The sequence below is a fragment of the Mus musculus genome, chromosome 9, assembly GCF_000001635.26.
Source record: "Mus musculus strain C57BL/6J chromosome 9, GRCm38.p6 C57BL/6J".
Lineage (NCBI taxonomy): Eukaryota > Metazoa > Chordata > Mammalia > Rodentia > Muridae > Mus > Mus musculus.
In genome coordinates, this window is record NC_000075.6 from 69,347,428 (window position 1) to 69,365,466 (window position 18,039).

Consider the following 18,039-nt stretch of genomic DNA (forward strand, 5'->3'; position numbering starts at 1 on the left):
TACTGCACAAAAAAAAAAAAATCAATTTCCATCGTAAAAAAAAAAATTCAGAAGCAACCTCTCCTGTTTGTCAAAATTCATCATTATTAAATTCGGGCAGGATATTAACTTTATGGCTGAAAGGTTTTGGCTGTACAGAGATGAACTAATTTTGAACACATGGCAACTACATTAATTCTTTGAAAAGATGAGAGAGGAGCCCTTCCTATCATACGTAACTTATTAATATTTTGAACTGAATCATTTTCCTAAGTAGACCTGACTTTTGGGGGGTGTATTTTTCTCTCCCAGTCATGAGCCCCATGCTCAGCCAAGGCAGATTTATGACCTTTTAAAAATAATGACGGAAAATGAGATGGGGGGCGGAGGAGGGGGGACACGTTTTAGTGTCTGCTTTGCTCTGAGGCCTAAACTGCGAACTCTCCAGTTCTGGGAGCCTTTGAAATGCTGATTCCAGTCTTCTTGTGGGCTCTTAAACACCTTCTCAAATGACCCATTTTAATAACCCGAAAGCTATTATATAACGAGCAGCCATAATTTAGTCCAGGGCTCTAGGGGGACCCTCACAGTTCAGCAATGAATAGTTAATGCAGGATAATGTTTAGCAGGTTATTAGTTTTCACTATACAAATGCTGATCGGGGAACACTTTTATAAGGTGTTTAAAAGAAAATGTAATTAACTGGTTGCATGCTTCTGTTGCAGCTCAAATTGAAATTATTCCATGCAAGATCTGTGGAGACAAATCGTCAGGAATCCATTATGGTGTCATTACGTGTGAAGGCTGCAAGGTAAGCTGTTTGAATTGTTGTTGTTCTAGTCACGTTACGAGGCATCTTTGCAATTTCTATTTTTTACCTCCCGTCTACCTAAAAGTTCAACTCCTTGAGATTCTGAGTGATGACAGCAGGGTGTGGTCAGTGCTGTGTTGTTAAATTGTAATTGCTGCAGTTGCATAGACTCTAGTCCTTTCTTCAAGACGTCAGAAGAATCAAGAGCAAGGGACTAGAGTCAATTGCTCTGATGAGGTACCTCTGGGATGAGGAAATAATGGGTCAGTGGGGAATAGCATGCCATGTTCGAGAACTCGGGACCTGAATTCAAATCCCTGATGCCTATGTGAAAACTCCAGAAATGGCCACTCGGCCTGTTACCCCAGCCTTCTGGGGTAGAGATCCCTGAGGCTTACTTGCCAGCTGCAGCAGTGAGCTCCAGGTTCAGTGTGAGGCCCTGTCTCACCAGAATAAAGCAGGAAACTACAGAAAAGGACACTGACATCCTATGCTGGCTGCCCTTGCTGCAAAGTGCGTGTGCACACACACACACACAGAGACCTGGGGTTGCCCATTACTGGATTTATGAGAAGGTATTTCCCGTAAGTTTCACACGGCTGTGACTGAATGTTTCTGTTGCTATTCAGATGTTAAGTTATGGGACGAACTGGGCTTTACTCCTGGTGTCACCTGCCCACATCTTAGTCTTTTAATCCCTCCACTTCATCCATAAGGTAGCCGTGACACCTGCCCTTCCCACCTGTTAGGATATTCCAAGAATCAGAGGCACTTAAAAGTATCCTGGAAAGTGCCGCTTGAGTCCACATAGCATCTTCATTATCACTGTTGTGACCGTTTGTATGGTGTGGCCTTGGAGCCATGGATACAGAACAGGCTCACTGTGAGAATGGAAAATAGAGATGCTTATCTTAATCAATCCAAGACCGTGCCCCCCAAACTGTTATTCAAATTTCCATTGGTTAAATTTTAAATTCTTCTGCTTGTATGGGAAGAGTCCTAAGACAGGGTTAAAATAGCCCAAAATGAGTGGGAGAGTTGCTATTTGATACAAAAGGCCTAGAAGACAGTAATAGCTAAACCCAGATTAGCCCTGAGGCTTTTTAAGATTGGGGGTTGGGGGAAATCTGTGAATTTGGTTTGCTTTCCATTAGTGAAAACTAGAATGTATTGCATAAGATAGAATCACCTGCAGACACACATACATAATGGCTGAGATATTTGAGGGAGATTAGCCTCATAATTTTTTTAAAATTCTTCCTTTCACTGCTAATCCTATCATTGGCTGATTTACATATATGTAAATGCATCATCTAGACTGCAGGTTAATGGAGATGGATTTTTAAACATTATTGTGCGTATTTATTTGGAGCAGGAAGAGGAGTAGTCATGGCATGCACATGGAGGTCAGATGACAACTCGCAGGAGTCAGTTGTCTCTTTCTACTATGTAGGTCCTAGGAACTCAGGTCATCAGTCTTGGTGGCAAGTCCCTATACCACTAAGCCACCTCACTGGTCTAAAGCATGGGACTTTTGTACATCACCAGATCCTTTTGTACTTTTTAAAAAGGCCACCCACCTTTCAGAAGTGGGGAACTTGTTACTTGAGGGGAATTTTGAATTATTCATCTCTGTGGTTAAGACCTCATTCATGGTACTGGATTTAAAAAAAAAGAAGAAGAAGAAATCTATACCCCTTTCTTCCTTAATCTGACCTCTCTGAAATAAATTATTTTAAAAGTGAAATACTTGGGGCTGGAGAGAAGGCTGGGTGCATAACACTGCCAGCTCTGCAAGTATGAGGACCTAGCATCTATGGTTAAAATAATAGTAATATTAATAAAAAGCTGAGTGTGCTTGTGTGCACTGTAACCCCAGGATTGGCAGAAGCAGAGCCAGACAGATCCCCAGAGCTCACCTGCCAGCCAGCAGAGCTGAAACAGAGAACTTCAAGTTCAGTGACCATCTCTGTCTCAGGTATCAAGAGTGACAGAGGAAGACACCCAGTGTCCTAAGTTGAAATACTAAGCTAGCTATGCACATGGCCTGTCCAAGATAGCTGGCTCAACGTCAGCCTCGGTGTCCCCAAAGTTGGTGGGAGCACCAGGTCCTCTCTCATCCCTACAACAGTGTCTGCTCTGTTGTGGTCCTCCGCATGCATGGCCTTTGTGTGTGGCCCGTCCCCTGGGTGTCTGTGCCACCTGCATCCTTGTATCCTGCCCCAGAAGCCCAGCAGTCACTCTGAGTCGGTCAGCTGTGCCACTGGAGTTCTGTGTATTGACCTGACAATGCATGATCTAGAAAAATGAAAATCAGGGATAGAGAGGGGGTGACTTGTGTGCTATGCCTTAGGCTCATTAATGACAGGCTATTCAGTGAGTCCCGAATTGACAGAGTACCAATGCATTTACACACGCACAGGATACATTTCAAGGCCCAATATTTATCCTGGAGATAATAAATAACAGACAGTAAGGCTAACAGCAACTACAGTCCCAATATATCTAGACACCTCCCCTCCTCAAATCCTGTCCATGGAACACCTCCATGTTGAAATGGTGTTCAGTTGGTGGTGGTTCTGCTCATCTGCTCATGTGACTTCCAACAACGAATGCCACTAAACCATTAGAGTGTGAGTTTTTCAGTATTGTACAGTATTATGAGTTTGGTTTTAAGGGATACAATACCTGTTCTATATTGTAGTGTCTGACTGTAGTTATTTTACCCCTAGTTATGGTGAAGTATACGAGTTCTGCCACTATTGTTAATTATCATATTCTAACCAGGTGCCAATGATCCCACCATGACAAATCATAAATCATTTTCTTCCTGGCAGTATAATTAGACATAGGAGGGTAAGCCATATTGTATATCAAATGGATCTGTAGTAAGAAGGGGATAGAAAATGGTCTGGGTTGTTGTATCAGTTATCTTTCTATTGCTGTGATCAAACACAACAAACACAACTTATAAATGAAAGCATGTCATTGGGTTTACAGTTTTACAGGGTTAGAGTGTGTGACCCCATGGTAATAGGAAAGCTAAGAGCTCGCATCTCAAACTGCAAGCAAGAGGTAGAAGGCAGGAAGGAGTCTGTTGAAACCTCAAAGCTCACTTCCAGTGACACACGTCCTCCAACGAGACCATACCTCCTAATCCTTCCCAAACAGGTCCACCAACTGGGGACTAAGTATTTGAACAAATTGAGTCCGGGGGGGGGGGGGGGGCGTTGGGGAGGAGCATTCTCATTCAAACACCACAGTCGTTTTCTGAGTTAGCTGTGTTGTAGGTATATCTAAAAATCGACCTGACCATAAAGAAGCCAGACAGCATGACCCTTGGAGATCTAGACAGGGGCAGTGCACTACATGGCCCCTGAGTCTGCCCAGACTACCCGGGTTAGAATTCTGCCTGGGACTTGTCAAGTTGAGCAGTGACCTCATCACGTAGAGTATCAATCCATTCCCCCAGCCTGTTAGGCAAGGGTAGCAAGCTGCTTGCTGGAGTACTCACACGCATCCAGGTCAGACACTTGGGAGTGGCTTGGATGTGCAGCGGGGGTGCTTGCATACCCGAGAGCTGGCTGTTGTTACCCACACTCCTCTATACCTTGGCAATGCTCAAGGTAGACAGGTAATATTAATGGGATACCCATGGTCTAGTCTTGTCTTCTGTAGCCATTGGCACTTTTTCATGCCAATACACATGATAATAAATGTAATACTAGAACTCTCCCTTGGGGCCAGCAGCACTCTGAGGAATCCAAAGATGTAGCTGACTGACTCCTCCCTCAAGGAGTTTGTGATCTGTCTGTAGAGAAGAGGCCTGCGCAGGGCAAAAATGATTGTGTATAAACTCACAGATGCCCATATTCCAGCTGATGGCATTAGAGGAATCTGGGCCTGGTTCGGTTTCACAGGTACCACCATGGGACCAGGGAGGCATCCTGGGCTAAGAGTTAAGGATAGTGGGGAATGGCACAGGTAAAATGACCTGCAATAGGCAGCCTTGGTTGCAGCCACTGCATTTAAGGAAGGACATACACCCCAGCTGGCGGGGAATAAGTGCTGTTTTCTGTGGGTAGTGGAAGAGAGCAAGGGTTCCCTCCTCCACATCTTCTATTATGGGGAGAATTTATCATCATCATACGACAACAGTATGTATGAATTCCCCTCTCTTGAAAGATGTTCTGAACTCCTGGAACCAAATCTGGTTGGACCCTTGGTAACAAAGCCTAGAAATGATGTCTGGGCTGTAGATGGAGAGCTGAACCTCCATCCTGACCCCATAAAGAAAGGAAGATGCTGAGAACTGTGCTCGTGGTTAGACCTTTGAGAAATGGTCCAGTGGCCACATGCTGTCACTTCCCACAGCAGCTCAGCTGATAATGGAACGAACGTTTCTGTCGCAGACACCTACTTTTGGTTTGTTTTTCAAATCCATAACTGTTTTAGGGTTTTTGTCTCTACAATTTCAACTGTAAGGTTTTTTTAAAGAGGTATATGTATAAGTGCAGATACCATGGAAGTCAGGAAAGAGTATCAGATCCCCTGGAGCTGGAGTGAGATATGGTTATGAGCTGCAGAAACCAAACCTGGGGCCTTTGCAAGAGCAGAAGTACTCTAACCCCTAAGCTCTTTGCCTCTACGTTCTTAAGTTTATTGTACAGTCTAGTACTGGGGTTAGTAAATTGGTTTCTCATATTTAAGACCCTTTGCTCTCCATAAAAATACTTATAACCTGTGTGTATATACACACATAGAAATCATAGTATACTTACCACATATGATCCATTTATCTGAGACTTGCTCATCAATGACTTAGAGCTAAGACGGTGTCCTATGTGAAACTTCCTCTTCCAGGCAATCACTGGGAAATTTACAATCATCTCTTCATACAAGCATCTCATAAAATAACTATAGGAAGGTTTTTAATGATATTTAGAGTATGTTACAGATATTTTTCTCCTCTCTGAGGAAATTGTCAAAGTGTGTGGAGCTTTCTATGCCATTGGCTGGGAAGAAACTCGATGACTATACCCATGAGGCCCTACTGGTTCTTCATGAATTCTGCTATTTTTGTTATTCAGTTGTAAAAGTCACTACGACCCCTGAGCTGGCTCTGTATGGTTTTCAACATAATGTTTTCATGTTCAGTATTTTTTATTTTTAGTGCTTTAAAATGCCTAGTCCTGGACTAGAGCTCAGCCTTTTAAAATGAAAGTCAGAGCTGGGGAGGGACAGTATGTCACTTCACCCCTCGGCCATCTGAGTCTTCCATTCTGCTGTTAGGTGATGAGGTGAATGGAGCGCCTCCACTTCAGTGCCACAGAAACAAGTGGCTTGCTCATGTGTCTCAGTAGCTACTGCCCCCACCCCTTCTCGGCTCACAAACAAGCTAGGTTCCAGACAGTGTAGCTGGCAGAATCCTCCCTGCCTTAGGACTAGATTTCTGCGTGGTTCTCCTGGGGTTGCTGCACTCCTTTCCCGGGACTGGAACTGAGAATGTTGGAGCTCAGGCCCTGGCAGCACCCACACCTACAAATGGGACACACGAGGTGAGGTCAGCTTCCAGTCAGAGCTCACTGCCACACACAGTTCCACGAGGAGGTGGGCCATTATCTATGGAAGAAAGTTTCCCTGGGAAGCGCTACCAGATGCTTGGACATGGGTGGGGTGGGGTAGCTGTTGTACACCAGCTAATCGGTGCAAAGGAGGCTGTTCTCCTCTAAGGAACCCGGGTCTCTTTCCTCCTCTACTGCTTAGGAGACTCTCACTCCTGCTCTGAGTCCATTTCCACTTTCTCACTTCCTTTGCTTCTTTCTCTCCCTGACTTCAATCTGTGGATGACCTAGCTTTACCCTCAGTAAACCTGACAGTTACCATCTCCCCCCCCGCCCCCCCCATTGTCCAGCTTCTCCACCTCTTATCCACACTCATCCTCACCCTTCTGAACATTCTCGAAAGAAAGCTCCCAGGATAAATAACAATGGGACATAGGGAATCTGTTTATACAGAAGACTCAGCTCGTCTCCGCATAGGCAGACATAGAACCCACTTGGTACAGTCTCCTGAATTTCCAATTCTTAGTCAAACTGCAAGATGCAGTGCTTTGGGCAGGCATAGGAGCACTCACAATAACTCAGAGTCATGAATAAATCTTGGTTGTCAAAAAGCAAATGTGTAGCCATTCCAACGCGTCTGCCATTAGAATTCCGCAAGGCAGCTGTCAGCTGTTTTCTTGTAATTAAACAGCCAATGAGCAGCTAATTAAGACATATGTGTACACAGAAGTGGAAGTGGGTATGTTAATGAACTGTAGGAATCAATTCATTACGTGAAAATTGTCAAAAGACCAAACATCAGATCAGTATTGCAGCCTATGCCTCATGGAGAAGCAGCCCCAAGCAAGAGGGACCCTCCAACTCCAGGGCAAGACTCCTGAGTACCCCCCTCTTCCACACCTACAGTTCAGTGTCCAGATAGCGCACATGCTTGACTCAAATCAATAATAACCCCAATGTAAAAAGTAACTGATATGTCAAAAAAATTTTAATGAGATAGATCTAGCAAATTAAGTTTTCCCACCTGTGTAGAAATGCCGTGTGTGAGACCCTGTGTCAATCACCCTCACTTTGGCCATTATCAGTAACTTCCACTACAGATCTAAGAAGGGGGTAGGGGGCTTATTTTCAATCTGCCCTCCATATTTCTGTGACCTGAAACTGGAGCCGGGGAGGGGAAGATGTCTTCATGATGATAAAGTAACACTTGATCCCCAGTAAACACATGCCTAAACTCCCCAGAGAATCCCTGAGGCCAGCCTAGCCTAACTGGTGAGCCATAGGGCCCAGTGAGAAATCCCTGCCAGGGAGGGAGGCAGGCAGGGAGGCAGGCAGGCAGGCAGGGAAGGATACAGCTCCTGAGGATGGATGCCCAAGGTTGACCTTTGGCACACTCACCATAAAAGCAAGCCTTTGGAATGAGATGAAATCTGGCACCTCCTGTCCTCTGCTTGCAGTGAGCTCTTGAACGTATAGCTCTATTTCCCTGGATTTTAAGCCAGAGCATACAACAGGTATGCAAATGGCTACTTTACATACAATTGATGAGGTGTCCTCTGCAGCACCTAGAAAGCTCAGAATATGGCTGTCACTGGAGGCCTCCTCCATCCTGCCATGCTTTCAGCAGGCAGCTGAGTTAACTCTTTTGAACAGAGAAGCCAGTGGAGGCAGTGATGATGCACTGGAGGTGGAGTCATCAGAGTAGGAGTGTGCCTGGGAGGAGCCGGCTCAGAAAAGGTCCCAAGAATGGATAGGGAGGAGATTCTGAGCTTCCAAGCAATAGCGGGGACAGAGGTCCTTAGAAAAACTAGCTTGGTCTGTGTAGGATTTTTGAAAGGAGGATTGAGTCTGGGAGAGAGATGCCTGGATGGGGGCCGTTCACTGGTTATTATGAGGGTGAAGCGCTAGGGGCTGATAGGGAGGGGACTCCAGCAACAGGTCTTAGGAGAGTGTGTACCTGGATTTGGATGAAGGAAACCAGATGCAGGTGATGAAAGCCTATGGTTTCATTATGAATTTGGATTGATAACTTCATCTCCACGTATAAGAAAGTGAGGCAAGAGACATACATTTTGGAACTCCACATCTTTGTTAATAGAGATGGGAGCACCTTTGCCAAACTGTTTGGTAAATTTCTAATTCTGGACAAATACTTCCATTTTTCTACAATATTCCCAACTGCATGGGTACAGCTAGGACACAGTCTCACATTTGGTCTACACGGGCCGACCAAATTACTTTTCGATTTAGACAGCCACCACAAATAGTAGCCATCAACTGAGCCCCAAAGTGTAGCATTTGCCGAGGTGTAAATACTCCTCAGTGAGGCTATTGCAAGCACCTCCAGAAGACTTAACCAATATTTCAGCATCTCCAACTGCTGCCATCCTTCCAATATACTTGACAGCACCTGTTATAATAATGATCTTTTTTAGTGGTGGTTAGGCTTAAAAACGGGATTGAATGAATTTCCTAACATTTAGTATTCACCTCTTGAATCCAGGTCATAGCTATCTCCTGAACACTCTGGCTCCAGTCCTAACCCAGGAAGTGGAAGAAAGTTCCACCCAAGGGCCAAACTTGAGAATATATATATGTACATATTAGGATATGGATATATGCATACATATACATATATATAAATAAAACCAAATAACCATTTTGTTTTCTCAAAAGTACCGAGCAGTGGACTCGTCATAAATGAGACTCGAAAATGTACTTTCAAGACAAAGCAGTCCAGGGATGACTCGGCAGCTAAGAGCTTGTATTCCTCTTCCAGAGTTCTGTTGCCAGCACCTGCTTCAAGTGGCTCAGAATCCTCTGTAAACTCCAGTTCTAGGGAGTCTGATGCCCTCTTCTGGCCTCTTAGACACGGCACTCAAGTGTACGGCCCACACCCAGGCACACACATGCATAATCATCTTTCTTTCTTATATTTTTGAGGTTATAGTACAATTACATCATACCCCTTTCCTCACTCCGGACCATCCCATCCATATACTGTGCCATGCACTCTTTGGTTCATTGATTAATTAGTCAATTAATTTCCATCATTTTTCATTTCAGTAATTTCAATTAATGTTCAATGATTTAATTAATTCCAATAATTTTAGTTAGTTCATCTTTCTTTTCATTAACTGTTGTTTCATACATACTCATATATATGACTAAACACAGCCCGCTCAGTCTGTACAGTGTTATTCGTGTGTACATGTTTCAGGGTTAGCAATTTGATATCGGATAAGCAGCCGGCGTGCTCTTCCCTGGGGAAAGACCTTTTCTCACAGTACTCTCTGGTTGCCTGTGACTTTTTGTGTCGCGCTGAGACCTCCCTGGCCTTCTGCTGCCCATGCTACCGTGTCTTTTTTTTTTTTAATTTATTAGGTATTTTCTTCATTTACATTTCCAATGCTATCCCAAAACTCCCCCATACCCTCCCACACACACACTCCCCTACCCACCCACTCCCACTTCTTGGCCCTAGCATTCCCCTGTACTGAGGTATATAAAGTTTGCATGTCCAATGGGCCTCTCTTTCCACTGATGGCTGACTAGGCCATCTTCTGATACATATGCAGCTAGAGACACGAGCTCTGTGGGTACTGGTTAGTTCATGTTGTTGTTCCACCTATAGGGTTGCAGACCCCTTTAGCTCCTTGTATACTTTCTCTAGCTCCTCCATTGGGGGCCCTGTGATCTATCCAATAGCTGACTGTAGCATCCACTTCTGTGTTTGCTAGGCCCCGGCATAGTCTCACAAGAGACAGCTATATCTGGGTCCTTTCAGCAAAATCTTGCTAGTGTATGCAATGGTGTCAGCGTTTGGAGGTTGATTATGGGATGGATCCCAGGTATGGCAGTCTCGAGCACATCCTAGAGAGGATTCTGAGACAGGAGTTCTTGAGGGTGAGCAGCCTGTGGCAAAGCTCTGAGGGGAATGCGTATCACAAAGCCAGCACTATGGTCCATCCTTTCATCTCAGCTCCAATGTCTTATGGGTGCCCTTGTACAGCTCATGTTTAGACAGTCATGTTGGTGAAACTATTTCACGTTGCTCAGGCTCGTGAGCTCCCGTGACTTGTATCTCTAAGGGTAAAAGACCTGTGGTGCATTGTCAAAACCTACATGGGTGATCCCATCATGTCACCTGTTAAGGGAGATAGGCCTGGTAATCTTTCCACTTCCAGCACTGAAGGGAACCTATTGGTGTTACATTTTTGAAGGGCTGCATGGCAGCATAAAGCCACTAGGTGGTGGTAGTGTGCCACAATCCAAGAATCTCCTGCCCGAGGAAGATCATGGTGACTCTTTGCTGGAGTCCACCATGACTAGAATGGAACTACTTCAAGTGTCTTGACATACCTTTTGGTACCAGCAAAATTGCACAGTGATGTAGTTAATGCCTTTCTTGCCAATCCTTGACTTGAGTGCTGGCTTTGTGATATGCATTCCCCTCAGAGCTTTGCCACAGACTGCTCACCCTCAAGAACTCATGTCTCAGAACGTGCTCCAAGCAGACAAACCCCTGATTCTCACTCAGAAGCGTCCCTGAGCTTTCCATGGTTTCTTTCTCACTTCTAATTCTCCTGTGGGCTCTAACTTGTTTTACCAGTATAAACTTCCTCAGCATTTACACTGCTCCGAAAGCTTTCTGAGGAATACTGGCAGAGGTTTTTCAAGGCGGCCAGGGGCTCAGGAGATAGCTCAGTGAAGCATTTGCCATGTAACATGAGGACCTGAGCTCAGTCCCATGTTAAAGGCCAGGTGTGCATGCCCTTATAGTCCCCATGCTGTGGAGTTAGTGGGTGGGGACAGACAGATACCTGGGCCTGCTGGTCAGCCAGCCTAACCTAATCTTGAGTCCTCAGTGTCTCTGAAAATACACAGTTCAGTTTGAATCAGGGCAGCCTCCCCAGTCTCTCCCTAGAAAGCTCCCCTGGACCCCTCGTGTAGTGAATGGGGTATTTCTTCTTGAGGATGGGACTGTATCGTCTTTGTCCAAGAGAATGGCCTTGCCCTGGTTCTCAGCTCTGCCCTCTCAAAGCTGCTGAGCCATCGTGTTCTTGATGGACTCAACTGAAGGTTAAGTGTGAGGTGAAGAGGGTGTGTCTGCTGGGTTTTGCTCTCCCAAATCCTTCCCAACTCCATAGCTAGGCAGGCAGCTTGGAAGCTAGTCACAAGCTCCAGGCTTGCTGCCCCTCCTCCAACCCTAGACACACAGAATGCTGCATTAATTTTCCTTGAGGCTTACAGCCCGATTCGCTCAGACATCTCTAATGAGAGCGACTCTGAGCCCTTGCCCTGAGTTTCATTGCCTTTCACTCCATGAATGAGCCAGATTTCGATGTGGGTGGGGTAGGTAAGGCGAACCAAAGGGGACATAATGCTTCAGGGCAGAAAGGAAGGGGGATGCTGGACTCCGAGGCTGATTTCTCCTGTGACCCCCATCCCACCTCCGCTGCAGTAGTAGAGCATGCGTTGATAAGATGCTTGTGCAGTGGCAGCCTGGGCCAGCTGAACGAATGAATCTAAAGGAAATGGTAATTTCAGAGTCAATCTGTCCTGCTACTTATAGTGGAAACAAAGGGGACAAGGGTGTTCTGGAAAGATTTCTGGAGAAATCTCTGTCCTGGCTTCCTGAAGTGCTGGAGGTGGCATTTTGAGCAAGCCACCCCATCTCGAGAGACTCCAGTCCCTTTACCCTTCACACAAATAAATAAAATTAAAAATTTAAATACCTGTGAAAGAAACGCAGAGGGTGTAGACAGTGGCTGAACCCCAAGAAAGCGATAAAAAGACAAAGACCAAAGTGACCACCCATGCAGGTGACTTCTTGGTGTGCTTTAAAATATATTTTCTAGGCTTCCTTCTAGTAAATTCTAAGAAAACTTCTCACACTCCCTTTTTGCCAGGGAACACCACACACACACAGTTTTAAATATTTTGACTGCTTTCAAAGACACCGAACTCGTTACAAAGTGGGTTAGAAGAGCCTGGCTCACATGCATTTAACTTACTTGGCTTGGTCCATGCAGACCCCAGTCATCACACAAAGCAGCAGGTGAGGACACTGATGGCAGATTTTGAGTGCCATCCACTGACCTGTAGAGAACTAATAAGAAAGCAAAGAGAAAAGGAGAAAGTTAGAGTCACAAACGGCCCCACCAGCCAAGACCAGCAATTCTTCTCTTTGGGGGGCATAGTTTTTCATAGTTTCTTTTACATCAAATATGGGGTGCTCTCTCACTCTCAGACTAGATTGCACTGGTCTTAGATCTTGAGCCAATTTTATCACTTTTTTTTATACAAACAGTATTTCTGAAACATGATTTTCAGTGGTCGCCCAACTCCATAGTGTAAGAGTGTGTACTAGAGCTCAAGTCAGTCACATTTGGGCATCTGGTGCTCTAAAGAGCATCCTCTGGATGAATCTTGAACTGCTTCTCTAGAAAAGATTCCTGGCTGACAGGACAAGCACATTTATTTCTGTCCTTAATAACTCTGATACAGCAGCCAAAGCTGCCTCTAGACAAATGTGTTGGATGAAGCATGTGGATATTTTAACATTCCTTGTGCATCCTTCCTTTACTCCCTAATGTCCCCTGGTTGGAGACATTTGTCTTTATCATTAGAGACAGCCCTGAAGATGACCATCTCTCTCTTGTACCCTCTGTGGCTCTGCTTCACATAACCCCCTACATTTCCTTAGATACCACTAGAAGAAATACACACACACACACACACACACACACACACACACACACACACACACACGGTATCCCCAGCCCTGTCACTGCCACGCATTTTGGAAGTTATAAAATATGCTTCTAAGTAGCACATGTGTTGCATGAGAAATCTATGGCGATTAGAACCAATTTTCCAGTCAGCCATCGTAGAAACATTGCACCCGTGTGAAGCTTGTGGGTTTCTCCTACAAAAATCACTAAAGAAAGGCTTGCACCTTCTAGTCCCTGACTGGAAACCAGGAGGTTCGTAAGCACACACCTCGAGGCCAGCAGCTCCCGTGTGCCTTTGCACACCCTCTCATCTCCAGCATAGCACCCAACACAGACGAGAAGCTGCTGATCACTACACTGGACCCAAGCCTAAAGGCCGTTCTTCTAAACACTGCTGATTCCCAACCGGTGAGGACTGGGAATTCGCAGTGCAACTGATCTTTAAAGTAGCCAATCCAAGTGTCATCTAACTGTTTGCACCGTTAGGTTCAGACCCGGGGAGTGAAAGATGGCCAAACGGCCAGAGGCTTGAGTGGTAAACACCACGGCACGCCCAGACATATAGATGACATCATGGGACACAACACTTGCTGCACACACATGAGAACCTAAGTTTGAATCCCCAGCATCCACATAAACACAGGCATGACATGGGCACCTGCTCACTCCAGCACTGTGGGAAACAGATGGGAGGCTCACTGGGACTTGCAACCTATTGCCAGGCACAGTAAGAGACCCCATTTTAGCAAAATAAGGCAGTGTGACACCAAGGCTCCTCCTCTAGCCTCTGCAGCACACATAGGAACATACATGTGCACACACAAACACACATGCACATACTCTTGTGTATACCACCACAAGTGCACCAAAGGAAAAGGTATTTTGGAGATACAGGTTAGAGGCAAATCCTTTGGGGTCACTGCAGCCCACACTGCTTTGTTTGGTCACCCTGATCATGTGTCTTTTACACAGGCAATTGAGTGGAAGTTTAAGGAAGTTTTGCATGTGTAAGGGATGGAGGATTAGGCTCTGGGGGTTAATTTTACTCAAGGAAAAAAAGTGACTTTAATTTCATTAATGGCCTCCTGGATGATTCTGCTCCAAGCTTAACCCTCCATTAAATATTAATGCCATTCGGCACTCGACGCTTAGTACCCAGCCTTTGGGTATCACCGCTGGAACTGACACTAACCTGTTCCGTATTTATAACTGAATCACAGGGCTTTTTCAGGAGAAGTCAGCAGAGCAATGCCACCTACTCCTGTCCTCGTCAGAAGAACTGTTTGATTGATCGGACCAGCAGAAACCGCTGCCAGCATTGTCGGCTGCAGAAATGCCTGGCCGTGGGGATGTCTCGAGATGGTGAGCCTCGCATAGCTGGCATGGGACAAATGCATGGGTCTGGGCAGACGCGCATGCAACATGGGTGCTGCTCCGTCAGGGGAGGCTCTCTCAACCCTTTCCCGGGCCCCTCTGGCAGCTTCCTACAATCCATAGCACTTCCTTTATTCGTGATCTATGGGAATCAGCCAACTAGCCGGTGAGGGTAGACACCGAAGTGTCCTGTACTCAGAATAGCTTCAGGTTGTCAACATTTCAGAAACTACAGGTATGTGTCATCTGAGGGCTTTCATGCAGGAAACCCAAGCCAGGACAAATTGGTACTTGCCTAATGCTGGTAAGTCTACTGGCATTTGGCAGGAAATAGTTCTTACGGTAACTGGGTCAAATGCCTGCCAAAGTCAAATTTTGCACCTTCCAAACGTGTGAAAATAGTGAGTGAGGCTGGGTGATAGGTGTTATTCTTCATTGAGAAGGCATGACAACTAGGGATAGGCCACTTTCCAGTTACAGAGCATCTCAAGATCCCTCCCTGAAGCAGCCACTCTTAAGTGCACGGAATAACACCAGGATTCAAGACAGTCACACGTGGAAACTGGCAGGAAATGCAGTGGGTCCAGCTTAAGGACTTTTCTGAGTATACTGACCGTCCCCAGAGATCTCCTGAGGTGTGGGGTGTCTGTCTGCCCTTCCTACCATCAGCTGTTCTTAGGGCCAACAGAGCCACCCGAGCTCATGTTCACTCGCACTACATGTCTTGAGAGCCTTTTTGCATCTTTTGTCTGCCTTCAGCATCAAACTGACAGGTAGGGTTCCTAGCTGCCTGTTACAAATGCATTTCCTTGGGCTGGTCCTTTTTTCCCCTTGCTCACTGGATATAATCGTCATTTTATTAAGACAAACGTTAAAGTGTAGCTTTAGAGTAGAAGCTTTCCTCATGGGGTTTCTAAAATAGCCTCTGCCCCACCCCAGATTAAGTATCTTCAGGGTGGCTCTTTACACACCTATGTCATAAGATAGCATAAGTTGTTGTGATTTGTTGCCCAACCCTCTCTGAGCTCTGGAAGCCCCAGAATGGCTGAGCTCCTGGCTTGTTCCCTCTGTAGAAAGGGCAGACAGCCTCCCCTGGCAAGACGACTCCACCAGCTGGTCAGTGGAGTGCTCTCGTTCCCAACTGCATTTCCATGTCCCCTGCCTTCTGCCCCTCCGTCACTCTGACAAGGCTGAAGTAAATGAGGTCGTCCCCCCAATCAGGAATCAATTTAACTATAATCAATTAGGAGAACTAAATCCCTCCAGCAAAAAGCGTTGTCTGTAGAGTGCCTAGACAAGAGGGCAGGGGGATGACACCGTCGGTGGGAGGAAACAGGTTTTCTATATCTGGATGAGTGTTTCAGGGAAAAAAAAACACCCGAGACAGTGAGTCAGGAAGCTGTTGCCATGCTTGCCCAGCCAGATCCTGAGAAGTGCCACAGACACAGACCCTCCCCCAGGGGACGTTACAGGCCTTGCCCTCCCATGTTCTCTTTACCTGAGGCTAAATGATTGTAGAGCAAAGTATCACTTTAACGATGGATCCAGCTAAGATGCCCCGGTTTGTGCCTCAGCTACTTGAGAGGCGGCGAGGATGACAGCTTGTACCTGGGACTTCAGGACCAACCTGGGCAATATGGTGAAATGTATTTTCTCCAAAAAGAAAATAAATACAGACAAGGCCACACCTGCCCACAGCTCTCATAGACATACAGTTCTGGGAACTATAGACAGCTTCACGGTGAAGCCCCAGATTCTTATGTATGGGATAGAAAGAATACTTAGTAAAAGATGAAGCTTCCGCCCCAGTATATCCCATGAATCTTTGCATCTCTGCCTGGCGGCTCAAACACTACAAAGTAAGGGGGCGGGTCTGGGCCAGGCCATGTCATATAAAGTGACCAGATTATGACACCACAGAGCTAGGTGCAACGTGCCTGTCATCCTCAGGAGGCTGAGGTAAGGTGGCCACCAGTTCAAGGCCAGTCTGGGCTACTTAGCAAGACTCTGTCTCAAAAAGAAAAATCAAAACATTATATTCTTAATGAGCCTAAGGGCACATGACCAACAAGGGAAGAAGGGTTGCCTGGGCTAGCTTGTCACCTGGGAGGGTGTGTTTGCAAGGGGGTTGGGGGCAGCTTGAGGAAGTTGTTTTTGCCGTGTGGGTGACTTGCTTTTATGCCGACTTGCTCTGAGATGTTCTGGAAACCTGAAAGCTTGAGAGAGGATAACTCTGCCTGGTTCACGGTGTGCGTTGCTTTCTCTCTTCCCAGCTGTCAAGTTTGGTCGGATGTCCAAGAAGCAGAGAGACAGCTTGTACGCCGAGGTGCAGAAGCACCGGATGCAGCAGCAGCAGCGAGACCACCAGCAGCAGCCTGGGGAGGCGGAGCCGCTGACGCCCACCTACAACATCTCAGCCAATGGGCTGACGGAACTGCATGATGACCTCAGCACCTATATGGATGGGCACACCCCCGAGGGCAGCAAGGCCGACTCAGCCGTCAGCAGCTTCTACCTGGACATCCAGCCCTCCCCAGACCAGTCGGGATTGGACATCAATGGGATCAAACCCGAACCCATATGTGACTACACACCAGCATCTGGCTTCTTCCCCTACTGTTCCTTCACCAACGGAGAGACTTCCCCAACCGTGTCCATGGCAGAACTAGGTAAGGCAGTATGCAGTGCTCCTCCTGGTTTGCTCTGGGCATTCCCTGTGAAGTGAAAGGGGTACAAGGGATTGTCTATAATGGGCAGGATTTCCCCTCCACCTTGCCCAAGCTTCAGATGCCAGCCTCCCTGTCTGATTGTTTCTCATGGGTGTCCACTGCAAATGTACTGCTCTGAACCTAGACAGGATGTATGTAAGCAACCACAGTAAGCACGGGAGAAGGCCACTTGAACTGGTTAGTCACTTAGACTCCAGGTATTCCTTTATGCCTAACGTCACACACAGACATGGAGTCCACCAGCCCAATCTAAGCCATAGGCATATATTTATATTTTAAAGTCTTTAACTTGGTTGCTAACATTTTTAAGCTTTTAATTGACACTGAACAGCTGTGTATAAATCATAAGGGACAGTGTGCCTTTTCAGTACATGTAAACATGCTGTAATAATCAGCTAGGGGCATGTCGCATATCTGTCATGTTGAACACTTAAAATTGATTCACAGGGAGCATTCAGAATCCTCCTTTCCAGCATTTTCAAAGGGATGGCCATATTACCATTATCTGAGCCACCCTACCATGGAGCCACACATGACAGTGTTCCTCTTCTGATCCCAACTGTACCACGGACCTGCTGCACATTCTCTCAGTCCTGGTCCTACCCTGATAAACTTGAACATTTATGAGAAAAATCAGCTTATCGGTTCTTTGTGGGGAGTTTGATTTTTTTTTTCATTACATTGGGCCAATATTTGTGAACACCAGTAACCAGCTGGTACCCTTGGGGGATGACACATCTGGCGGGCCCTCAGGTAACCAAGCTTCGCTGCACTGGTGTGAATTGTAAATGCCTGTGGTGACTTAAGTCTGAACTTGCCAGAATGCTTTAAAGATGACCATTGGT

The 18,039-nt window shown here is 46.1% G+C and overlaps 1 protein-coding gene and 1 long non-coding RNA gene across 8 annotated transcripts in view; one reads left to right on the forward strand and one right to left on the reverse strand.

The window, feature by feature from the left end:
- Rora (RAR-related orphan receptor alpha) overlaps positions 1-18,039 on the forward strand; it is a 734,843-nt gene that overhangs the window by 694,024 nt on the left and 22,780 nt on the right. For all 7 annotated transcript variants that reach the window (NM_013646.2, XM_030244146.1, XM_006510880.1 and 4 more), the window contains 3 exons: positions 705-790; positions 14,312-14,453; positions 16,739-17,134. In NM_013646.2, the coding sequence (NP_038674.1) occupies positions 705-790; positions 14,312-14,453; positions 16,739-17,134 (624 nt within the window). The remainder of the gene's footprint in view (positions 1-704; positions 791-14,311; positions 14,454-16,738; positions 17,135-18,039) is intronic.
- Positions 1,462-16,820, reverse strand: Gm15511 (predicted gene 15511). Its single transcript, NR_136934.1, has 3 exons — positions 16,569-16,820; positions 12,372-12,466; positions 1,462-1,671 (listed from the first exon to the last, which is right to left on the reverse strand). It is a non-coding gene; the product is annotated as a predicted gene 15511 (long non-coding RNA).